General features: G+C 35.7%; 1 protein-coding gene and 1 pseudogene across 1 annotated transcript in view; both read right to left on the reverse strand.

The window, feature by feature from the left end:
- MALRD1 (MAM and LDL receptor class A domain containing 1) overlaps window positions 1-18,503 on the reverse strand; it is a 701,386-nt gene extending 682,883 nt beyond the window's left edge. Inside the window, exon 1 of the mRNA XM_026454821.1 lies at window positions 18,135-18,503. Within this exon, the coding sequence (XP_026310606.1) occupies window positions 18,135-18,333 (199 nt within the window). The 5' untranslated portion in view covers window positions 18,334-18,503. The remainder of the gene's footprint in view (window positions 1-18,134) is intronic.
- LOC111549987 lies at window positions 15,663-16,106 on the reverse strand (annotated as a pseudogene).
- Window positions 18,504-26,874: the final 8,371 nt, after the last annotated feature.

Here is a 26,874-nt window from a genome sequence, read left to right on the forward strand (position 1 = left end):
GTACCATTCAGGACATAGGCACGGGCAAGGACTTCATGTCTAAAACACCAAAAGCAACGGCAAGAAAAGCCAAAATTGACAAATGGGATCTCATTAAACTAAAGAGCTTCTGCACAGCAAAAGAAACTACCATCAGAGTGAACAGGCAACCTACAGAATGGGAGAAAATTTTTGCAATCTACTCATCTGACAAAGGGCTAATTTCCAGAATCTACAAAGAACTCAAACAAATTTACAAGAAAAAAACAAACAACCCCATCAAAAAGTGGGCAAAGGATATGAACAGACATTTCTCAAAAGAAGATATTCATACAGCCAACAGACACATGAAAAAATGCTCATCATCACTGGCCATCAGAGAAATGCAAATCAAAACCACAATCAGATACCATCTCACACCAGTTAGAATGGCAATCATTAAAAGGTCAGGAAACAACAGGTGCTGGAGAGGATGTGGAGAAACAGGAACACTTTTACACTCTTGGTGGGATTGTAAACTAGTTCAACCATTACGGAAAACAGTATGGCGATTCCTCAAGGATCTAGATCTAGATGTACCATATGACCCAGCCATCCCACTACTGGGTATATACCCAAAGGATTATAAATCATGCTGCTATAAAGACACATGCACACGTATGTTTACTGCGGCACTATTCACAATAGCAAAGTCTTGGAATCAACCCAAATGTCCATCTGTGACAGACTGGATTAAGAAAATGTGGCACATATACACCATGGAATATTATGCAGCCATGGAAAAGGATGAGTTTGCGTCCTTTGTAGGGACATGGATGCAGCTGGAAACCATCATTCTTAGCAAACTATCACAAGAAGAGAAAACCAAACACCGCATGTTGTCACTCATAGGTTGGAACTGAACAATGACATCACTTGGACTCGAGAAGGGGAACATCACACATCGGGGCCTATCATGGGCGGGGGAGGAGAGAGGGATTGCATTAGGAATTATACCTGATATAAATGACGAATTGATGGGTGCTGACGAGTTGAAGGGTGCAGCACACCAACATGGCACAAGTATACATATGTAACACACCTGCACGTTATGCACATGTACCCTAGAACTTAAAGTATAATTAAAAAAAAAAAGTTTAATTCAACAGGCAAAAAATAAATAAAATAAATAAATAAATAAATAAAATAAAATAAAATTTCACTTGTTAATATTAAAAAAAAAAAAGAAAGAAACTTCGTACCCATTAAACACCACCTTTCCATTTCTCCCTACTCAACCCCTGGCAACCACAATTCTACGTTCTGTCTCTATGAATTAGAGTATTGTAGGTAACTTGTATGAGAGGAATCATACAGTGGATGTTTTTGTGTGTGTGTTGCTTATTTCACTTAGCATAATATCTTTAAGGTTAATCTATGTTGTAGCACATAAAATGTTGTTTATCCATTCATCTATCAATGGACACTTGTGTGGTTTTCAGCTTTGGGCTATTGTAAATAATGCTCCTGTGAACATGGGTGTACAAATACCTATTCAATTCCCTGCTTTGGTTTCTTTGGGGTATATATCAAGAATTGAAATTGCTATATCATATGGAAATTCTATTTCTAATGTTTGAGGAACTGTCATCTGTTTTCCAAAGTGGCTAAAACATTTTACATTCCCACCAGAAAAGCACAAGTGTTCCAATTTCTGCAAATCTTCATATATACATTATTTTCTAGGAGATTTTTTGGATGGTTATAATAGCCATCATAATGGGCGTGAAGTGGTATCTCATTGTGGTTTTTATCTGTATTTCCCTAATGATCAACAATGTTGAGTATCTTTTCATGTGCTTATTGGACATTTATATATCTTTTTGGAGAAATATCTATTCAAGGTCTTTATTCTTTTTTTAATTAAGTTATTTGATTTTTGTCGTTGTTGAGTTGTAGTTCTTTTTACATTCTGATACTAATCTGTTATCAGATGTATGATTTGCAAATATTTTCTACTACTCCATGGACTGCCTTTTCACTCTGTTGATACTGTCCTTTGATGAATAGAAGTTTTTAATTTTGATGAAGTCAGTGTATCTGTTTTCTTTTGTTGCCTGTGCTGTTGGTGTCATATTGAATAAATCTTTACCACACATAATATTATGAAGCTTGTCTCCTATGTTACTAAGTTTTACAGTTTTAGCTCTTATATTTAGATCTTCAATCCATTTTGAGGTACTTTGTTGTACATGGTATAAGGTAAGTGTCCAACTCCAATTATTTTGCTTGTGGCTACTCAATTTTCCCACCACCTTTGTTGAAAACACCATCCTTTCCCCATTGATCTTGGGTCCCTTCTCAAAACTCACTCGACCATATATTTGAAGGTTTATTTCTGGGCTCTCTATTCTATTTCATGGTCTAGATGTCTGTCTTTATGTCAATACCACACTCAGGTACTGTAGCTTTTTAGTAAGGTTTGAAATCAGGAAGCGTTAGACCTCTTTCTTCTTTTCCCAGGTTTTTTTTGTTTTGTTTTTTTGTTTTTGTTTTTGAGGTCCCTTGAGATTCCACATGAATTTTAGGATAAATTTTACTACTTTTGGCTGGGCGTGGTGGCTCAAGCCTGTAATCCCAGCACTTTGGGAGGCCGAGACAGGCGGATCACGAGGTCAGGAGATCGAGTCCATCCTGCCTAACACGGTGAAACCCCCGTCTCTACTAAAAAATACAAAAAACTAGGCAGGCGAGGTGGCGGGCGCCTGTAGTCCCAGCTACTGCACTCCAGCCCGGGCGACAGAGTGAGACTCCATCTCAAAAAAAAAAAAAAAAAAAAAAAAAAAATTACTACTTTTACAAAAGAAAAATTATTGAAATTTTGACTGAGATTGCACTGAATCTATAGACTGCTTTGGGTAATACTGAAATCTTAATAATATTAAATCTTCCAATCTATGGACACAGAACATCTTTTCCATTTATATCTTTGTAAATGTCTTTCAACAATTATATAGTTTTCAATATAAAAGATTTTTATCTCTTTAGTCTAGTTTATTCCTATTTTATTCTTCTTGATGCTATTGTAAATGAAATTGGTTTATTCATTTCAGACTGTTCATCATTAGTGTGCTAAAATGCAACTGAGTTTTGTGTGTTTGTTTTGTATCCTGCAGCTTTGCTGACATTTTTAACTAGCTCTGTTTTCTTTTTTAAATAGAATCTACATTTAAGATCATGTTGTCTATGAACAGAGATACTTTTACTTCTTCCTTTCCAATTTGAATGCCTTTAAATTTTTCTTGCTTGATTACACTAAAACTTTCAAAACTGTGCTGAATAGAAGTGATAAAAATGGGCATTCCTGTATTGCTCCTGATCTTAAAGGAAAAGCTTTCAGTCTTTCACCATCAAGTGTGATGTTAGCTGTGGGTTTCTCATATATGGCTTTTATTATGTTGAGGTGGTCTCCTTCTTTTCCAAGTTTATGAGTGTGTTTTATCCCTTTTTGAGGAAAGCTATGTGATACAGTTTGGATGTGTGACCTCTCCAAATCTCATGTTGAAATGTGATCCCCAGTTTTAGAGGTGGAGCCTGGCAGGAGGTGTTTGGGTCATGGAGGTGGATCCCCTATGAATGGCTTGGTGCCCTCCCCACGGTAATGAGTTCTCACTGTTAGTTCACAAGCGAGCTGGTTGTTTAAAGGAGCTTTGCACCTCCTCCTCTCCCTTGCTGCCTGTCTCACAATGTGACACATCTGCTCCCCCATTGCCTTCTGCCATGAATAGAAGCTTCCTTACCAGAAGTCAAGCAGATGCTGGTGCCATGCTTCTACAGCCTGCAGAGTCATGTGCCAGATCAACCTTTTTGTTTTTTAATAAATTACCTAGTCTGAAAGATTCTAGGATAGCAATACAAAATGGACTAACACACTGTGTATTACATTGTCACAAAATTGTACATACAATTCATTGTATTATTCTGGAAAACCATTTCCTTCATTTAGATAACATACAAAAATATTTTCATAAAGAATAATTTCCCTTACTCTCAATTAATGTAAAACTTAGCAGCCAGTTCCTGAAAAGAATGAAATGAATCCAAAATATTCCAATTAAATGAAAGTAAAATGTCATAATTCTCAAGAGCAAATGTCAGTGAAAGACCTACTATTTGGCTTGGTGATTTAAAAGTATTAACTAGATTTATCAAGGATATATTTGTTATCTTTTACATTGAATTAATTTTAATATTTTCATTGACACATAAACAAGAAAAACCCTAAGTCACAAACGTATACTATAGTGAATTAAGTGAGTACTGTTAAAGTTCACACCAGAATTATCCAATATTCCTTCAGCAGGATTCTTGTCATATATAGTTGCCTTTATCCTTAAGTCTTGAGACCATCTTTGGCAAGGATTGTGCCGTCAATGGTATCTGTATCAGTGAAAAAAGGATTACCAGACCATGTTTCAACTTTATTATTGCCTGATGATTCATAACCTTCAAAGGAGGTCTTCAGTGTTTGCAGGTGTCTGATGATATTTGCAGAAATATTAACAAGGTATAGCATTCACTCCAGCTTACAGCAGTATTCACTGAAGTATTAGAAGTATCGTATAGCTGTTTACAAATAATTCTCTATTCCAGAGTAGCTATTTGGCCAGAAGATGTAATGGCTTTTCAGTAGTTTCTGCAAGGATAAATACAGGGCCCTAAACAGAAAGTTTAATCTTTTGCATGGACAAATTTTTCATTAAGCTAATTCATGAACAAATGAACTCCTGTCATTTTTTCCCCAAATAGGTTTTCAATTTCTCTCAAAATAAGTAAAATTTCTTTTCCAAATTCAATCAAGCATTTCAAGACTTACCCAGTGGAAAGTCACAATTATTTCTGGGTAGTAGAGAATATTATATTCTATTCATATTTCTCTGATGGAAACTTATTTAAAAACTGTGATTCAAGGTCTTTGCCATCATAAATTTGATAGCTTTCACAACAGAATGTCAGGCTTCTCTCAGAACTCCTAGCCAAGCTTAAAGTGTCAATATGTACATGAAGAAATGATATTTATTTACAAACATTTTTGCTTACAAGCAGAAAAATGTACATGGGATGACAAGCATGGCAGGAGTTCTGTCTAAGCACAAATATGGGCTCAGAGGACATTTGCTTTGGAAGAAACGATTCACCATTTGATGTTGCCAGGTGTCTGAAATCTTCAAAGGGAGCTCACAAACTGAATATTCTTCTTGTGTGACATCAATTTACACACTTGAGCCACAAAATACGAGCAGACTACATTGCAAGACTGAGTAGTTTTATCCAATTCCATGGTGAAAGAAAAATAGTGCAACTGAATATTCCTCCATTCACTCAGTCAGTAAACCAGTACTATCAGCCAGTCTATTAAATATTTATTGACTGTAAATGCCAATCAGTCTTCTAGAAGTGGGAGAATTAGGTAAATTTCCTGATAGATTGGGGTTACTATTTTGCATTTTCATGAGCTCCTTAAAATACCAGAAAAACTGTTTGCAGCTCTGGAAGAATGGTATCATTTCATACAGAAATACTTTTTTTTTTTTTTTAATTAAAATCTCACTAAGGTACATGACCCCACCAAATTTTCCCTAGCTGTTATAAGGCATCTTTTATTGGAATTGTGATAAGAAACTGTATAAGATGGGTCAAAATAAAATTCCAGTAAAGTTTTACTTTCTCCCTAGAAGAAAGAGTCACTGTGCAGCCAATTTTCAGAATATGCTGAGAACACTTCCTCAGTTCAATGCTTTCATGTGTTCACAGGCTTTGGGAAGCACTGCCAGTTTTGTACGTCATACCCAGAGATGAAAGAACAATCCACATTACTTATGGTTCATCTTTTCTTTTATATTTCCATTGCCTGTTATGACACAAAACAGTCTACAACTAGGAAGCAATTATAGACACCAAAATATATTAAAGAAAATGATTTATGTTACACCACTGTATACACCAGCATCTAAGTCATAAAACAATTGACAAGAGTGAAAAGTTCCTAATGGTGTTATTTGACATAAAAAGTGTTTCATGAATACTGTTTTCAAAATAACAGAAGGAATCTAATAGACATACTTCCCAAAAGAAAAAAAAAAAGACATACCCAGTTCAAGGTCTCTCTGAAGTCCATCCATGGGAGCAAGATTAAAATCAACTCTCTTGGAAGAAAAATAGCATGGAAGGAAGGAGAAAAGATAGCATAGAAATAAAAAGCATTGAATAAACAATAATAAAATAGCATTGAAGGAAGGAGAAAAGATAGCATAGAAAAAATAAGAAGCTTTAGTAGGTATATTTATTTTAACTAAAACAAATGATAAAATTCCCAATAAAGATTCATACCATTGACATATTAGCTACACGTAAGTACTTGTAAATTTCATTTGCTATACCTCATTCACTGGAAAATTTTCAGAATCTACATCAGTAAAAGTTTCAACAAAGAGTTCAGTGTGGTGGTGGTGGTGGTGTTGTTTCACCATAAATGTAAGGATTTATTTCTGTTTTCTTAATTCTATTGTTTCCATATCCAATTGTACTATAATGCAATATTTCTTTTCCTTTTTTTTTTTTTATTTTCAACTTTTAAGTTCAGGGTTACATGTGCAGGATGTGTGAGTTTGTTACACAGGTAAACGTGTTCTGTGGTGGTTTGCTGCACAGATCATCCTATCACCTAGGTATTAAGCCCAGCATCCATTAGCTATTCTTCCTGATGCTCTCCCTCCTGATGACCTCCCAACCTCTGACAGGCCCCAGTGTGTGTTCTTCCCCTCCCTGTGTCCATGTGATCTCATTGTTCAGGTCCCACCTATAAGTGAGAACACGCGGTATTTGGTTTTCTGTTACTGTGTTAGTTTGCTGAGGGCAGCTCCAGCTCCATCCATGTCCCTGCAAAGGACATGATCACATTCCTTTTTATGGCTGCACAGTATTCCAGTGTATACATACACCACATTTTCTTATCCAATCTATCACTGATGGGCATTTAGGCTGATTCCATGTCTTCGTTGTTGTGAATAGTGCTGCTGCACATGACACAAGGCTGCTTTGACACTCTAGAACCATCAAGGTAGATAACTTTGCTGACAAACCTTGAAATCTTAAAAATGGTGTTTTTCTTTTTTCTTCACCTTCTACTCTGTGACCTCTCTCGTCATCGCCTTTAGAAAAGTTAGAACCATTGTAAATGAAATACAAGGAAAAATAGACTGTCCAATTTTGACTAGTAATTGGTCCTTGAATAGCTAAAATGTCTGAATGACAGAGGACATAGGCTTAACTCCATAGAATTAGAAATGGAAAACCATAATAAGAGAGTGAGAAGATCCCATCCCGGGCAGGCCAGGCAAGGGTAAGGGGTCCAAGAAGAGGGCAGGAAAGATGGGCATGACTTTGCAGGGGGTAGACTGGGGGAAGGGACAAGGGAGAGAAAAAAAGGACCTGATTTCCAGAAACTACATCAAAAAGGAACTGTGTTCACCTTGTGTGGTGGTTAAGCAACTTCTAGGCTGGCATCAGGGAGCAGCAGGGAAGCTGAGCTCAAACCTGCAGACAAGTTATTGCCCTCAAAGAAACACCAGCACAGAGGAACCACAATGAGCTCCTCTTACTGCTGTAAGGTGATGTACATAAAACAACTGCATGGGCAGAAGGCTCAAAACCAGAAACATCAGTGGATACTGGCAGATACACACATGCACACACACACACACACACAAACACATAAAAGAGAGCCCAGACACTGTGCTCCAAAACAAAAGAAAAAGATTGATATCCAGATGGGCAGTGGGCAGTTGTGATAGGGAAGGAAAAGTCCCAGGCTGTGAACATGAATAGGAGTGGACAATGCACGGATTTAACCCTGCTACATAAACACTTTTCTTGCTGATATTGACTGCCTTTGCTAATATAACTTTGACATATTATTTTACTAGCAAATTCTCAATTTCCTTACTCTAATTAAAAAATAACATCTGCAACAACAATAACAAAAAATAAAACCTTTTTCATTAGTTTGAGAAAAAACATAGAAATGAGAAAGAAAAAAAAGGAATCCTGTTACATGGTATATGTGCCTAATATTAGCTTGTTCTCATTACTAGAATAAGCACAATTGCTAATGAGAAGGCTGTTTATTAGATCGTTTTAAAATATAATTTTATCTTCATTATAAAAAACAGTAGATGCAGAGGCCAGCACGGTGGCTCACGCCTGTAATCCCAGTACTTTGGGAGGCCACAGTGGGCGAATCACTTCAGCAGGAGTTCAAGATCAGCCTGGTCAACACAATGAAACCCCGTCTCTACTAAGAAAAATACAAAAAAAAAAAAAAAAAGCTGGGTGTAGTGGCATGCACCCGTAGTCCCAGCTACTCGGGAGGCAGGAGAATCGCTTGAAATGGGAGGCAGAGGTTGCAGTGAGCCAAGATCGTGTCACGGCACTCCAGCCTGGGCAACAAAGCTAAGAATCCGTCTCAAAAAAACAAAACAAAATCCCAAAAATAATAGATGCTATTTTAGAAAAGTTGAAACCATAAAGATATACAAAAAAGAAAAGTGATGTATAAGCCCAACACACAGAAATAATTCCATCTCATATTTTATGTGCAGTGCCATACCATCTTTTTAAGTACAATACATATATTGATGGGTAATCATGGTTTTTCTCATAACAATATATCATGAGCATTTTCTCATTTTTAAATAGCATCAAAAATTATGACAGATGGCTGCACAGATGTCCATATTATCGATGCATCATAATTTATTTAAACATTAACTTAATATCATAAAATTAAATGACTTCCCATTTCTACCATATTAAATGGTATTGTGAGGAGACTTTTTGCATGAACTCATGTTGTTTCTTAGAATAAATTTCTAAAGCAAAATTACCAGTTAGAGGGCATGAACACTTTAAAAATCCTCTTTCATATTATAAAAATACTAAACAAAGGTAGGGTTTATAGTTCTCTTGCCTGCAGTAGTATCCATCTTCTTATGCCCTTCCCAACAATGAACATACTTTTTTATTTTTCATGTTTATTTTATTTTAAAAATATTGGCAGCTTTTTGTTTTCAATTGTGATTTACAATTAATAGTGAAGTTGATAACTTCATCATACGTGGTCATTTCTCTTTGTGTGTGTGTGAGTTGTTTTCAAGAATTTTACCTACATTTTCACAAAAGAAAAATGCATCTTTGATTTATAGACCTGGAAAAGAATTATTGGTGTGCTATATTGCAGACATTTTTCCTCTTTCATTTTACTTGCAATGTTTTGATATACTGAAACTTTTAATTTATATATTCTAATTTATTGACTTCTAAAGTTTTTTCTTTCATGTAACACTTATAAATGTCTTTCCCATCCCAATACTTATTCAACATCAATATTCAACAAACATATTTTGAAAATCTATTACACATCAAAGAAAAAGAGAAACTTTCCTTGACTTTTCTGATTATTAGGGGCAATAAAGACTATGGCTTCATTGTTAATATTTAACATTTTATCGTTAGAAATTTTTGTTGTCTGGAGCAGATAAGAAATGTATTTCATGAAATTGCCTCATATTCATTTGTTCTATGTAATAAAAACAGCATAGTATGGTGGTTAGTATTGACAGTTTCAGGATCCGATAGAACTGTTTGTGAATTCCAGCAGATCCATGGAACAGCTCTGCGTCCTCTGGCATTTTATTTTACCTAGTCTAAGCCTCATTTCCTCAAGCTGTAAAATAGGAACAATAATAAAACTACTATTCCTACTATGTTTGTGTTTGGTAAAGATTAAATAAGACACTGGATGGAGATTATTTAACAGTGCTTGGCATACAGTAAGTACTGTATACAAATCTGCTGAAATTATTATTAGCTATTTTGTTTTCCCAACTAATTTGGAAGGCCAAGTTTATTTGTTAAATATATTACATGTATGCTTAGTATTTTTAACAATCACATTCTTTTCTAATTATAAACTTTCATAACATTAGTGTAGTTTACATGATACACTATCATACCTATTAATGAAAATTCTTTCTCTTTTTCTTCTCCCTCTTACTAGCTATTTATCCCTCATTTTTCTAGATAAACTTGGAAGACACTTTATCAGGTGCCAAAGTTTATCCTTGTTAGATTTTGTACTAGAATGTAATTAAATCGATTCCATGAAAATGGACCTATTCACACCATTGCAACATCCATCCCATTAAGAAGCATAGTCTTGTCATGAGTCTTTTTTCTGCACATCTGTGTTTTTTTCTGATTTTCTTCAGATAGACTCTACATTTCTTTTGAGATTTTTTGCATACCTAATTCTGTGGTACTATGAGCTGAATGTGTGTGTCCCCTCAAATTCATATTTAAAACCCTAATTCCCAATGCAATCGTATTGGAAGGTGGGCCTTTGGGAAGTTATGAGATCATGAGGATGGTGCCTTCATGACTGGATGACTGCCCTCTCAACAACAGCCACGGGAGAGGTGATCTGTCTCTGTGCCATGTGAGGTGTCAATAAGAAGGCAGCCATCTGCAGACCAAGAAGAAGGCACCAAACACTGAATCTGCTGGCACCTTGATGGTGCCAGCAACTAATAAATATACTTAATTACCTATGAGTAATTTCCTTGAATGTAAATGTACTGAATTCATCAAGACAGAGAGTGGCTGAATAGATAAAAAATCATTTTATGAGACCAGTATTACCTTGATAATAAAGCCAGATGGGGACACTTAAAGGATAAAAGTTGCAAGCCAATATTCCTGATGAACACAGATGCAAACGTTTTCAACAAAATATTTGCAAACTGAGTTCAACAACACATTGAAAGAATCACTTGGCATGATCAAGTGGGATTTAGCTGAGGACTGTAAGTATGGTTCAACATATGCAAATTAATTAATGTGATATACCACATTAACAGAATGAAGGATAAAAACCATAGAACCATCTCAATAGATTCAGAGAAAGCATTTGAAACATTCAAAATCCTTTTATAATAAAATCTTTCAACAGATTACTTATAGAGAGAATATAATAAAAGCCATATGACCAACAGGTAGCAAACATCATACTTAACAGTGAAATGTTGAAAACTTTTTTTTTCTAAGATCGGGGCCAAAACAAAAATACCTATTCTCACCACCAATTTTCAGCATAGTCCTGGAAGTCCTAGCCAGAACATTTAGGCAAGAGAAAGAAATAAAAGACATTCAGATCAGAAAGAAAGAAGTAAAAGTGTACCTGTTTGCCGATGACATAATCTTACATGTAGAAACCCAAAAGACTTAACAAAAAACTGTTAAAACTAATAAAAAATTCAGTAACATTGAAGGATACAAAAGCAACATAAAAAACTCAATCATTTTTGTATATACTAATAAGAAACTATCCAAAAAATATTGAGAAAACAATCCCATTTACAATAGCAGCATATCAAGTATAATACTTAGGTAAAAATTTAATTAACAAAGTGAAAGATCTGCATACTGAAAACTGTAAAACACCGACAATTAAAGTGAAGGGAACACAAGTACATGAAAAGGTATTCCATATTCACGGATTTAAAAAATTAATATTGTCAAAATGCCCAAAGCACATGAAGCAGTCTACAGATTTAATGCAATCCCTATCAAAATTCCAATGTAATTTTCACAGAAATAGAAATAGGAAAAAAAAACTTAAATTCATATGAAATCACAAAAGATTCCAAGTAGCCGAAACAATCTTGAGCAAAAAGAACAAAGCTGGAGGCATTACACTATCTAGTTTCAAAATATACTATAAAGCAACTGTAATCAAAACATAAAAATAGACCAAGAAAAACAGACACAGAGACCAACAGAACAAGCTAGAAAGCCCAGAAATGAAGCAACACTTTTTTTTTTTTAACTCTAATTTTAGGTTCAAGGGTACATGTGCAAGTTTCTTGCACAAGTAAATTGTGTGTCATGAGGGTTTGCGTAGATTATTTTGCTACCCATGCAATAAGAATAGTACTCAATAGGTGGTTTTCGGTCCTCACCCTCCTTTCTCCCTCCTCAAGTAGTCCCCAGTGTGTGCTGTTCCCCTATTTGTGTCCATATGTACTCCATGTTTAGCTCCTGCTTATAAGTGAGAACATGCAGCATTTGGTTTTCTACTTCTGTATTAAGTGTCTATCAACCCACACATTCATGGCCAATTGACTTTGGCAAAAGTCACAGTAACACACAATGGAGAAAGGACAGTCTCCTCAGTAAACGGTGTTAGAAAAACTGGACATCGGACATCCATATGCAGATGAAGGAAATCAGACCCTTAAATCACACCATGTAAAACAATCAATTTGAAATGGATTAAAGACTTAAATAGAAGACCTTAAACTATAAAACTTCTACCTGTAAAAGTAAATATGGAGGAAAGCTCCATGACACTGGTATGGGCAATAGTTTTTTGGCTACATCCCCAAAAGCCCAGGCAACAAAAACAAAAATAGACAAATAGGACTGCATCAAACTAAATAATTTCTGCACAGCAAAGATGACAATTAACAAAGTAAAGACAAAATCCACAGAATGGTAGAAAATATTTGTAAACCACACATCTGACAATGGTTGATATTCAGACTATATAAGGAGCTCAAGCAAATTCATATCAAGAAAATAATATCCTGATTTAAAAGTGGGCAAAGGACCTGAGAAGACATTACTCAAAAGAAGACATACAAATGTTCAATAGGTACATTAAAAAAATTTTTCAGTATTACTAATCATTAGGAAAATGCAAATTACAACCACAATGAGATATAATCTCATAACTGTTAGAATGGCTTTTATCAAAAATAGATGAAAGACAACAAATGCTGGCAGAATGCAGAAATAAGGGAGCTCCTGTACATTGTTGGTGGGAATGTCAATTAGTATGGCCATTATGGAAAACTATACAGAGCTTTCTCAAATATTAAAAATTAAGCTACCATATGATCCATCAATCCCAATTCTAGGTATATTTCTGAAGGAGAGAAAATCAGTTTATTGAAGGGATATCTGCCCTCCTATGCTTATTGCAGTACTATTCACAATAGCCAGGATGTAGAATCAATTTAAGTGTACATCAATGGATGCATAAAGAAAATGTGGTATGTACACACAATGAAACACTATCAGTCATAAAAAGAAGGAAATCCTGTCATTCATGACAACACGAATGAACCTGGAGGACACTGTGCTAAGTGAAACAAGCCAGGCACCAAAAGACAAATGCCACACAATCTCACTACATGTGGAAACTAAAATCACTGAACTTAGAGAAGCAGTAAATTAAATGATGATTACCAGACACTGAGGTATAGGGGGCAATAATGGGAAGTTAATAAAAGCCATGAAGTTTTGGATAGATAAACAGAGTAAGTTTTGAGGTCCGCTGCACAACAGGGTGACTACAGTCAATATTAATGTATTGTATATTTCAAAATAACTAAGAGCAAATTTCAATGTCTCATCACAAAAACAAATGATAAGTGAGGCAATAGATTTGCAATGCTTTGCAAGCAATGGATTACTTTGCTTGATTTAATCATTCACATTATACACTTACATCATCACTGTGTACCCCATAATCGTATACAATTATAACTTGTCAATTAAAAGTAATATTGATAAAAAGTAAAAATAAAAATACCAAAAGAGAACGAAGACTAGCCAATGTGAATCAGCACAGAAGCAGAGAATGTAACACTTAATAATTTTTTTAAATATGACTCAAAAGCTATTTTTAAATCATTTAAAAATATATTTTTAAATTACACAGACCAGTACGACAACATATATTTCCCTTGCTAAGCATGTTAATGGATCCTAAAAGAGGGATTCTCATCAACACTAGACGTGCTTAATATCATCTGAAAATGGAATTTATTTAATCTTGAGGACTCAGGTTTTTTTCTAATTTCTTAAAACAATACTGAGTAAAAATAAAAGGTTTACATATTCTAGAAAAGAAGTTCATGTAAAATAAGAACTTATTTTCTTTTTTAACACACAGTTGTTTTTTTTTTTAATTATTATATTAAAGTCAGGCAATGGTCTGACAAAAGAAAGACTACCTGCGGAATACTGTTATGTTAAACTTCACTTACAAGATGTTAAATCCTTAGAACTAAGGTTTTCCCCCAGAAAAAGATTAATGGAAACATCAATTGCTTTTCAGACTTGATAGCTGTTGCTTCAAAACAAACAAACAAACAAACAAAAAAACTTTAGTACACAATGAATTGCTTGTAATTCTGTACACATCCACATTTCATCATTTAGTGATCCTGAACAGAAAGTGGAAAGACAAAGCAATTTGTCAGGAGGTCAAGTCCGCCAATTTCAGGCATCTGCTGTCCACACCAGCTTCTTTCTTAATCCCTGCTGAGGATCTGGAGAAGCAGCAGCAGCACCAAAACCAAGGCATGCACCAGATTCAAGGTTCTTTTTGTTCCAGTTGTCAGATTCCAAACTAGACCCCAATGGATTGCAAGAATGACCAAATAAAAGCCCTGTTTAAAACTTCTTCAATTTTTAAAAACAAAAGCAATTACAGGAAAGTAAAACAATTAAGAGGGATCATGTGCGCTTACAAGTGTCTTCATGTGGACTTTCTCCAAATTCAACCACCAAGGACTCCGAGAGCTGGCAGGTCTGAGTAACCCTGGTGACTATTCTTTTCACCTTATCAAAACCTGAGCTAAAAACAATGCATCAGCTGATGACAGCAGAGGGTGGCACGGCTGAGGACCCAATATTCATATCCCAGGCTGGTGGAGAGTGAATAAGTATGATTCCAAAAGTAATCAAGGGAAGTCAGAGATTCTTTCCAGCCTTACCTGATGGCTTCTGGCCAAAGCAAGGAAGTATCATGGAAGGTGTTGGGTGGTGATAGTGCAAAAAGGAACTTGAGGAGGAGGGAAGAAAAAGTATCACCCCTCAATAAGGGTGGGGGAAAGAAGATATGGGGAAAGCCCTGAATTCCTTACCGAAGGCCAATCTCAGAGGGGACCGGAGGGGTTACAACCTACACTTTGGCCAAGGGCAGGAGTAGAGGAGCATGGGAAAAGGATGATGGCGTGGAATGTCATCATTTAAGACTTAAAGAAACCAGGGGTGCAGGCGAAGCACCCCACACACCCAGCTGCAGTCCCACAGGCTGTAACCTGAAACCTTCACATATACTCTAACAAGCCCTCCAGGCTAGAGGACTGTTGTTGCAGGGAGGGTGGGAGGCAGGAGGGTAAGGGGAGAAGATAGAGATCCCAGGCCATGTAATTAGCAGTAAGGTGATTGTGTGGTGTGTCTTTTCACAGTTAAGTTAGATGTGCCCCACCAGTTATGATGGGAATCAATTTAAATAGACTTTCTTGATCCCAGAAGTTCAACTACATGGACAGTGGTGATACTTGGTGACACATGACAGGATGATTTGTTATAGCACAACTTACATATTCCAAATGGACCAAAAAAAAGTATCATTTACAGTATGTTAAGATAAATTTCCTTTGAATGGGAGCTTCCTTTCCAGTACTTTGAGGTCTACAACACATATCTAGAAAATGTACTACTGTGGAAAATGAAGACTATTTAAATCGAATGAGGGGGAAATGGGAAGAGCCTGTGGTTTTTCTTTTTGATTAATTGCTGTAACACTGTCCTTCAGGTGGCTCGGGGAGTTTCATATTTTCTTTAGACATCATTAGGCTCTGAAGCTCTTGCAGGACAATTTTGATGCTATATGAATTCTGCCATTTTTCTAGCACTGACATGGCTCTTGGATCCACCATACCATCAGAGCTATTAACTCCATTCATATTAATTTTTGTTACAACTCTTACAAAGGAGGGGGTTGCTTCTGGGTATTTAGGTCCACATTCTATTTTAAGGCTGTATATTTGGTTTTCATAAATTGTTGTTGGAGGCCCAATTATCATCCCTGTCCATGTTGTAAATGTCATCTCTTCATCATCTTCTAGACCCTAGCTAACCGTGCCATCTTCTACTCCTTTCTGGCCTTTCAGTTCTTCCAACAGTCGGAAATTGAGAGGGACTTTTACTTCTAATCCTGTGGTGACTGCCATCTTGTGTCGCTGTCCAAGAACTTATTTTCAAAAATGTATTAATAGCACCAGAGGCATCAGAAATTTAACTTCAGCTATGCCAATTTTATTCAGAAATGTTGACATATTAATCTATTTCTTTAAAGGTCACACAAGTTGGATGTTAAAGGGGACATTGTTTTTTTCTTAAATGTGGCTACTGCAAATCCTTATAAAGCTAGTTTTTAAAAAAATCTGATCTATAAGTTTAGCATCACAAGTTTCCTTGAGTGAAACTGCTTGGCCATTGATATTTCTTCACAGTAGTTTTCTTCTAGTGTGATATACAAAAGAAATTCATGCTTTAAAGTAATTCTCAATTTTAATCTGCAGATTCTCACTCACATTTTAAATAAAATGCCAAAGAGGAAACTTCCCAGAAATGAAAATGAAAAGCAAGAATGCCAAAAGGTGACCTCTCCATGTAACACTTAATATGAAATCTGTTTATTTGACAGAACCATGCCTTCACTTCCTTCCAAGGCTGAAAGTTATTAGAATTTTAGAACCTTTCATGCAGCCAAGACCTTTCCTACTCAGCGGCTTTCCATTTCTTCACGTTAACCTTTTCTCTGAAGCAGGACCATGCATGTTATCACAGCCAGGGTACTGAAGGAAGCTTCATAGAGATTAATAATGGAAGGGACTTGGCACTGCTTGTCAAACCAGCCAAGTTGTTCCTCTTTGCTGCTTGCTCATCAAGGAACAGTAAGGGTTCTTCCAGACAGTCCAGAGCAAGGGGCAACAAGCCCACAGTTAGCGTCTCTGGGGAAATTGGACAAATACAAATGAATCTTTGCCCTTGGCTGCACTTGGTATTGAATGGTTACTGAGTAGTAACTGTATGACAGCTATCCCAAACTAAGAGAAAAATATTATTAGCCTGTTTCATTCTACAGAGGAAAAAGTTTTTCAGTAATCACTCTTCTGGTTTTAACGTAATAGCAACTGAATATATAAATGGAAGGCAAACAATGGCAAAATCAAATATGTAGAACCCTACTTTAGCAGAAGAGAATGAATTCTGTAAACACGAATTGATATTTTATCTGAATTAAAAAAAGAAGATACATGTTTGCATTAAGTGCCTACAATAATGGAATTCGTGCCTCTGGATAATTAATTGCACCAACAGCTACTATGAACCAGCAATGAGCCCCTGGTAATTTTATGAAAATGTGGTTTATGAAGGGTGAATGTGTGTAAGAATGACACTAGTCTCCATTACTGAAAGATGGTGTACCCTCAAGATCGTATACTGCAATAGAAATGACAGGAACGTATGTGTCATTACCTATGTCTTCCCTTGGTAAGCTTCTTCCTGTTTATTAGCATTCTCCCAGTATGTCATAGGGCATTTTCCCACCTGTGAGAGTTGCTTTATCTCATCTCATGACCTCTTATAATAAAATAAAGGTTCAAAATCACACGAGATTTGGGTCCTGGATGACTTGTCCAGGACGTAAATCTAGGTCTTGTATTCTCCAAAGGTTGTGCCCTTCTACTACTCTGAAATCAAAGGACAAAAGCCAGAGTTGCACCCCACATGCAATTGGTACAAACTCACTTGGTAGCAGTGTTTTGTAAATGAAAATAAAATCTACCCATCCAATCTAAAATCCATTTCAAATATTTCCACGTTAAATTCACACTTAAGCTGTTGATTTCCATCATAGCATTTTACAGCTGCATTAATGAGTTCTTTTAAATTTTGTTTCACTCACATAACATCAAAAGCTACATTTTTGTTTTGCATTCCTTCTTCATAATCAGTAAAAATTGACTGAAAAATATATTCCATCAGATGAAAATCTTCATGATTTGATAGTTTTTATATACAGACTCATCTCTTTAGTAAACAATACATCTCAGTTTCTGATCTACACTAAAGGTATATAAAATAAAATCCAATCAGAGCCAGGTATCTAGCCAAATCTCCCAGACTGTTCAGAGGCCCTAGTTTCAGGATGGACAGGGAATTGAAATTGGAGAAAGGAGAATGTCACTTACAGTGCCGTTCATCACTGTTGTCCCCACACTGATCTGTGAAGTCACAAACGCTGTCAGGAGGCAAGGAGACTCCATTGTCACACTGAAAGCTTTCTGTTCCTTGCTGACCCAGTGTAGAATTGAAAACACAGGCAATCCATAGGACACAAAAAGCTTCACTCATTGGGAATGCCACCCTTCTGTCCAGGAAGAACAGCATTACTTGGTATTGTCTATTAGAGATCAGGCAGTTGTAATAAGCAAGCCCATCACTGGAAATATTCTTTTTTTTTTCTCTCTATTCTTCCTTTCCTAGGTTTGCTTCTTATAACTGGGTACTATTGGTAACTATCTGCAACTCTAACAAATTACTCCCCAGGCAGTTAATTTACTCTTTCAGAGGAGTGACTTTAGAAAATATTTAACCTGAGTAATTGAACCGGTTCTGTATCTAGCTAACCATAGATTATTATTGCCCCCTGTATGCCATATTTACACAATTTAAGCCTTTATGGTCATGCTATCTCCTGAAAGACATTTGTAAAAAATAAAGGCCAGGTAAATAAATAGTAGGGGAGAGGAAAGCACAATAAAGCTATAAATTACATAAAAATGGTCTGTCTGTCTTAATTCCTATACTCAATCACATTCATGTAATTTAGAACATTATTGTGGACACTAAGACATATTCAAAATTTCAGGCCCAATTATTCGAATTGCTCTATGAAAATAAAATGCTTATCCATTATTATCAAATAGAAAACTCACCTTACTTGTTTTTGTTTTGTTTTGTTTGTTTGTCTATAGCCCACGGGTGCTAGTAAGTGCTTCTTGAGATAAATTAAGAACCATAGATTTTTAAAAGTTGAGGGGACATTGGATGTTATTATTTTATAAATCATATAACTTCAACCCAAGGAAGTTATGAGATATATGTGAGAAAATACAGTAAGCTGGTGTAAGAAACGAGAGCTCAAATATTCTGCTGCTAAAAACAGTGTTCCTTCTTCTATAGCATAAGAATTCACCTGTCAATTAATCACAATTTACTTTTACAAGTGAAACACATGATTACAGGATGCATATTCAGAATGAACAATATATTGAAGTTGAGATCATACAGACATATTAATTACATAATCTTATGAATGTGAATATTATAGAAATTATGTGATGTTGAATTTTCTATATATTGCTTTATATTTGATTTCTTAAGGGAATGTTAAAGTTCTTTTTCAACTATTTTATTTCAATTTCTGCAGTGTAACCACAAGAGGCAAAAATAACTGGTGAATGTAGAGTGGAAAGGACCATAGACCAGGGACAGAAAAGGCATCTGAGCATTTTTTAAAATGTTCTAAAAATTACCCATATTGTAGGGGGGGGAATATATATATATATGTTGTGTGGACATTCTGGATTCTGAGGGGTAGGGGGACAGGACAGGAATTCACAATTCTGCCTTACCTCTGAGCACTCCACATAATCTAACATTTTGTTGCACTGTGCTTCGGCCCTGTTTCAGATATTTATTCTTCTTACCTCTCTGTTTTGCAAATAAATACTAATAAATCCTTCATCTACCTCTTTTTCTTTCCTTGTCCCTTAAATATTGACTATCTTTATAGTTCCATTTTAAGATCTCCTTTCTCCTAAGATTATAGTAATAGTTTTTTTCTAGGCTCTCTCTTCACTCTCATGATTTCAAGTAAGATGTCTTTATTTTTCTTTCCTCAGTCTCTGTCTGCAATCCTGATATGCACTTCTTCCTGAGTATACGCATACACACACGTGCATGCACACACACACACACACACACACACACACCTAATTCACACATCTACTTTAACAGAAAACTAAACTCATCTTCCTTTCCCCCACCAGCCAACCAGCTCTTACTCCCATGTTCCATATTTCAATGAATGGTACCTTCCTCTGTCCAGTTACCCAAGTAAGGAACCTCTATATTGTTCCTGGACTACTCTCACCTATCCTATCCGTCTGGTATTTTCTGTATTCCATTGAAGACTCTACCCATTCTCATCTCAGCACGTTTCTAGTACTCACAACTCATTTCCTGGTCTTTGGGTAGGGTGACCACTCTGAAGCACAAATACGCTCCTATGTTTTTCCCTCTGAAATCAGCAAAACTGTCATACTCTGAATGTAGCTTACAAACAGAGCGTACTTTACAAGGCTCAATGCTTCCCTATCCTCTCAGCCACACCCTTACTGAGCGACTGTGCTGGCAGTTTTCTAAATATGCCATCTCTCAACTCCAGATCTGAGATCCCTTCCCCATCCCGATCACCAGGTTAATTATTATTCTTTATTTTTTATCTTAGGAGACTTTCTCTAAGGTATCTTGGCTGATTTACCCAGGCTGAGTTACATTTCGTTCCTAGGTTCTCTCGCAGCCTTCAATACTCATTCTTAGCACCTGAAAGTCCAGTATAGTCATTGCCTCCTCATGTGATTCCTTCTCTATCCTATGAGAATGCAGCAGACTATGCATTAGATCTCTAGACTTGTTCATTCTACATACACGCTACACTGCATCCTACGAGCTACATTTCCCCATTTTCTTCCTCCGATCCTGATAAACACTGATTTGTTTTCTACATCTGTATATTTGAATTCTTTAGATTCCACATATAAATTAGATTATGCAATATTTTCTCTCTGTATGTCTGGCTTATTTCACTTAGCACTGTGTCCTCCAGCCAGGCTCATTTACATTGTGGCAAATGCCAAGATCTTGTTCTTTTCAAGGGCCAAATAATATTTCATTATATATATCTACTACAATTTCTTTATCCATTCATCTGTCAATGGACACTTAGGTTGTTTCCACATCTTGGCTTGCAAGCAAGTGTAAAGATCTAATGTACATGTAATCCTAGCACTTTGGAAGGCTGAGGCGGGTGGATCACGAGGTCAGGAGTTCAAGACCAGCCTGACCAACATGGTGAAACCCCGCCTCTACTAAAAATACAAAATTAGCCGGACATGGTGGTGTGCACCTGTAATCCCAGCTACTCAGGAGGCTAAGGCAGGAGAATCACTTGAACCTGGGAGGTGGAGGTTACAGTGAGCAGAGATCGTGCCACTGCACTCCAGCCTTGTGACACAGTGAGACTCTGTCTCAAAAAAAAAAAAAAAAGAAAGAAAAGAAAAAACAAACCTAATGTACAACATGAGTACTATAGGCAATACAATTATACTGTATATAGGGTTCATGCTGAATGAGAAGATTTTAGCTGATGTTTCCATACACATACACACAAATGGGTAACTGTGAGATGCTGAATATGTCTATTTGCCTCACTATAGTAACCTTCTTATGTTCTATATGTATTCCATAACATCATATTGTGCATCTTAACTACATGCAGTAAAATTTTATAAGATGGCAAAATATTACAATAAATATATCTGACTTTGAAAAAAATCAGATATTTGCTTGCTTTTCTCCCTTAAATATACGATTGTTAAACTATCAAATTTCTTCTGATTCAATGTGTTAAAAAAAATAATAAAAAAAAAGGTGGAGCAGGATTTTGACGTTTTCACTATTGAATCCCCAGGCACCAGCATAGTAGCACAGTATCCTGGCAGATAGCACTTGCTCAAACAATTCAATTCAATTGTTAATTAAATGAAATTAGTGAAGGATTACCATCATATCAACTTTGCTAGGCACATGTAAATAATGCAATAAAGATGTGAACATTTTAAATGTCACTAGGTGAAAGATACACAATTCTTAGGTTCAGTGTTGCTTTTCCATGTCTAAGTCTTTTTAAAGACACTTTAGGTTTTGAAACTGTAATTCTGTATTACAGTGGCAATACACTTCATCATCCCTCAACACTAAACTCAGCCATTAATATCCAGACAAAAGTCATGTCAAGTTTTCCTCCTTAAGAAAGAAAGGAAGTTAGGGAGGAAGAAAGAGGAAAGGAAAGAAATAAAAAAGAAGGAAAAAGGGAGAAAGAAACAAAAGAATGTAAGGAAGCATGTGAAGACATAGAAACATTTCAATTTTACATCCTTATTCTAAATTCAGGTCTCGTAACATTTTTCATTTGGAAAAAAAATCACGTATTTTGTTGCTGTCATAGCTGTTTATTGCCTAGTATCAGCCAGTAAACTGCTTTATTAACTGTTACTATCTACTAAAAATAACATTTCTCTATGGTGTTTCAAGTGTCATTCATCATTTAGACAAGAAATGAACTGGAATGTGGCACCCAAAGTAACTCAATATCATCCAGTAGTATAATATTTTATAAGACAAATTTATATTTTGTTTCCAAAGGATAAAATTATTTTCCACCGATAAATCTTTATCACTTTTTCTCTAAATGTACCAGAAGGGGCAAGGAATAAAGGAATACTGGTAGCACCTAGGGTTGCTTTGATCTAGTTTATTGAGGAAGGGGAAAAAAGTCTGATTCAATACTAGTGCCCTAACACTGTGCTGGCTGCTTCATAAACATTGCCATTATGTCTGATGTTTCCTCCTTTATTGTTCCCTTCTTTTACTTTAAAAACTAATATTCAGGCTGGATGTGGTGGCTCATGCCTGTAATTCCAGCACTTTAGGAGGCTGAGGCAGGTGGATCACTTGAGTTCAGGAGTTCAAGACCAGTCTGGTCAACATGACAAAACTCCGTCTCTACTACAAATACAAAAATGAGCCAGGTGAGGTGGCGCACACCTGTAATAATCCCAGCTACTCGGGAGGCTGTGGCAGCAGAATAGCTTGAACCTGGGAGGCAGAAGTTGCAGTGAGCCAAGATTGCAACACTTCACTCCAGCCTGGAACACAGAGCAAAACCCCCCCCAAAAAAAACAAGAAAGAAAAGAAAAGAAAATGAGCATCCATTTTATGCTAGATATTGGAGATAGGTAAAAGGAAGACAGAAGAGATACAATGAATAATAAAGCCATGTCCCTGACATTAAAAATTTTCAAACACAGAGAAGGATGTATAAAGTCACTTGCAAAATATGTACACACATTACTTTTAGTTTTGGCAAAAATGGTTGATTACATTTTCTATTTTTAAAAAACCCGACTCTCTAACCACAAAAAAAGCTATATGTTGGATGGAATAGAATATAAAACACTCTTAAATGTATAATCAAGTGCTGAGCTTGCAAAATGTGAAGCCAATTTCCAAAGTGGAAAAGGAGATTGGAAGATATAGAGGTGACACAAAAGAGAGTTTATTACTAAAACATCATGTTCAAGAATATTTTAAAGAAAATTCCAAGATTAATGTAAAATAAGCATTGAATAAAGGTTTGAGATGCAAGAAGAAATGATGACGAAAGTCTAAAGACACATTTGCAGATAAAAGACCCCTAAATCATAAAAGATGAACTGAGAACTGTGATAAAAGGACTTGAACCTGCATAAATGAAGAATTAGAACGAATATCTTTGCATAAAGCCAGAGGAAGAATTTGCTAGGAAAAAAATTCCTGGCACCTTCAACAAGGTTCTACAGGACTCCTATAAATTATGATAATCTAAATAAGAGCTCAAGTGAAAATTAACCAGCATACAGGAAGGAAGCCTCTATGACTCAGAACCAAAACAATCAGACAAGCAGAGGCCAAAGTAGACACTGAAAGTTGTCCACTGGCATTGTGAGACAGAGAATATAAAATAACTATCAAATATTCTAAAAGATTAAATTTTTTTAAGTTATGCACAATGAACAATAAACTAACAAAATAACCAACAGTAATTTTGTTAAAGAATAATTAAAAATATAGCTACAGAAAAGAAAAATAACAAAGAAAAATAGAAGTGAATACAGAAAAAAATCGATGTGAATACAGCATTTAATGAATTGCAAGGTAGGTAAAAATAAATTATATGAAATGCAACACAGATATATAGAAAATATTGAACATATATAGTTTAAAAAACCTGGGACATAGGCCTGTCATGGTGCCTCATGCCAATAATCCCAACACTTTGGGAGGCCACGGCAGGTGGATCACCCGAGGTCAGGAGTTTGAGATCAGCCTGGCCAACATGGTGAACTCCATCTGTACTAAAAAGTACAAAAAATTAGCTGGGCATGGTGGCAGATGCCTTATAATAATCTAAATAAGAGCTCAAGTGAAAAATTAACTGGCATACAGGAAGGAAGCCTCTATGACTCAGAGCAGATCCCAGCTACTTGGGGGCTGAGGTAGGAGAATCGCTTGAACCCAGGAGGTGGAGGATGCAGTGAGCCAAGATCTCACCATTGCACTCCACCCTGGGCAACAAGAGTGAAGCTCCATCTAAAAAAAAAAAAAAAAAAAGAAAGAAAGAAAGAAACCTGGAACACTGGAACACAGAATGACAGGTCTAACATATGACTACATAAAGTTGGCAGGGGAGATAAATGAGAAAATAGGGAGAAGCAATATATGTTAATTATATATATAAATATATATTATTATATTAATTGTAAATTATATAATCATTAATATATTATCTATTGATGTATATTAATAATATATGACTTATATGAACAATACTATGTGAATATATAATTTGAATGCATTATTAATACTATATATTTATTAATATACATTAATGGAATTAGTGAAAATATAAATTTTCCAGAAATTAAGAAAACATGCACTCTAAGAATCAGAGTGCAGAATAAATTTAAAACATATTCAGCTGGATACTTTGTAGTCAAATAGAAAATTACCAAGAAAATAAAAATTCTTAAAATCAATTAGGGAGAAAAAACATATTACCTACAAATAAATATTATTTAGACCAGCAATTAACTTCTCAACCAGAACAATGCAAGCAAGCAGATGGTGGAATCATGTTTTCATAGTGATGATAAAAAAATTACACTTGGACATTTGTAGTAGCAAACTAAGTGTTTACTCAGAATAGGGAACAAAACAAAGAAATTTGGGGACAATTGAAAACTAAGAATGTTATTCACAATACCAAAGACATGGAATCAACAGAAATGCCCATCAATGATAGACTGGATAAAGGAAATGTGGTACATATATACCATGGAATCCTATGCAGCCATAAAAAGAAATGAGATCATGTCCTTTGCAGGACCTAAGTGGATCTAGAAGTCATTATCCTCAGCAAACTAGCACGGGAACACAAAATAAAACACTGCATGTTCTCACATATAAGTGAGAGCTGAACAATGAAAACACATGGACACAGGGAAGGGAACAACATACACTGGGGCCTAGGGGGAGGGAAAGCATCAGCATAAATAATGCAAATAGGGCTTAATACCTAGCTGATTGGTTGACAGGTGTAGCAAACCACCATGGCACACGTTTACCTATGTAACAAACCTGCATATCCTGCACATGTACCCCAGAACTTAAAACAAATGAAATTAAATAAATTAAATTTTAAAAAAATCTGAGAGTGTTTATTCCCAATAGCCCCTAACTAATGAATATGTTTTAAATTCTGCATCAAACAAGAATGCATGCGAATAAAATACTAGTTTCTAAAACTAGTTTCAAAATATCCCAAAGACCTAGTATTACACAGATGACATGTCTCTGACAGCCATGACATTCAGTGCAAAACCAGAAAATAAAATAGAAATTTTAAAAAACGTAAAAGTGAAAATTTTAGAAAGCAAAAAAATATGTAAGTGATAAGGCATTTTGTACAGATGTCCTGGGAGTATGAGCTATCTGCTTTTGGAATTTACTTGAGACTTCGTGGCCTGTTCAAGTATATACTGTTTTACTGAACCTTGTATCACTCCATTGATGGAGTTCTGCTTGGCACACTCAAATTTATAGCTTGGTGTATCTTATTACATTCCATTTATATTGAGCAGCTAAAGTTGCAAGATCATTAGTGCCTCATGGTGAGGAGTTTAGTCTCTATCTGAACCCAATAGCTATTTCTCAAGAGAACAACTATTTGCTGGCCTTGCTTCAAAACTTGAATGGGTCTTGGAAAATAATGGAGGATTACTGAAAGCATAATCAGATTGTGACTCTGAAAACAGCTGCTCTTCCAATCATAGTTTCTTTACTGAACATATTGGCAAAGCCTCCGTACAGTTATCAATATGGAAGATGTATTGACTCATTTATTCCAATAAGCAGAGAACTCTAGACATATTTTTTCAGTCAAGAAGACATCAATATATCTTCACTATCTTAATTCAGAGTGCTAGCAGCTCACCTCCTCTGAGTCACATGTAGTTTGCAGTTCTTTCAGCGCCTCACCTGTGGGAGAGGGCATCTGCTCTTCCTCTATAGACATGGAATTTTTATAACAGCCTCTAGTAAGCATGGATTAGCAGGTTCTCTAAATACCTAAGCATGGATTAGCAGGTTCTCTAAATTGGTGGAAGCCATACATAAGAGGAATATAGAAACCCTGTGGATATATAGGGTTCTGACACTTTCATGAATTTACTGGGAATGAAGGTAACTCTCAAAGTAAGATGATTTGTTGCATCTCATACTGCTGGGAATGTCAGCAGCATATGCCGGACTTCTGCTTCCCCAACTGTTCAACTGTGGCTTGATGCTAACCCTTCCCAAACCTTCTCTGACCCCTCTCTAGTTGTCAGGAGCATTCAGTTCTCTGACCCTTCTCTAGTTGTCAGGAGCTTTCAGTTTTAGGGGGTTATTTATTTATTTATATTTATATATAAAAATAAAATATATATATTAAAAAAAAATATATATATATATATATATATATATATATATATATATATATATATA

This window comes from Piliocolobus tephrosceles, chromosome 9 (genome assembly GCF_002776525.5).
Source record: "Piliocolobus tephrosceles isolate RC106 chromosome 9, ASM277652v3, whole genome shotgun sequence".
Classification (NCBI taxonomy): domain Eukaryota; kingdom Metazoa; phylum Chordata; class Mammalia; order Primates; family Cercopithecidae; genus Piliocolobus; species Piliocolobus tephrosceles.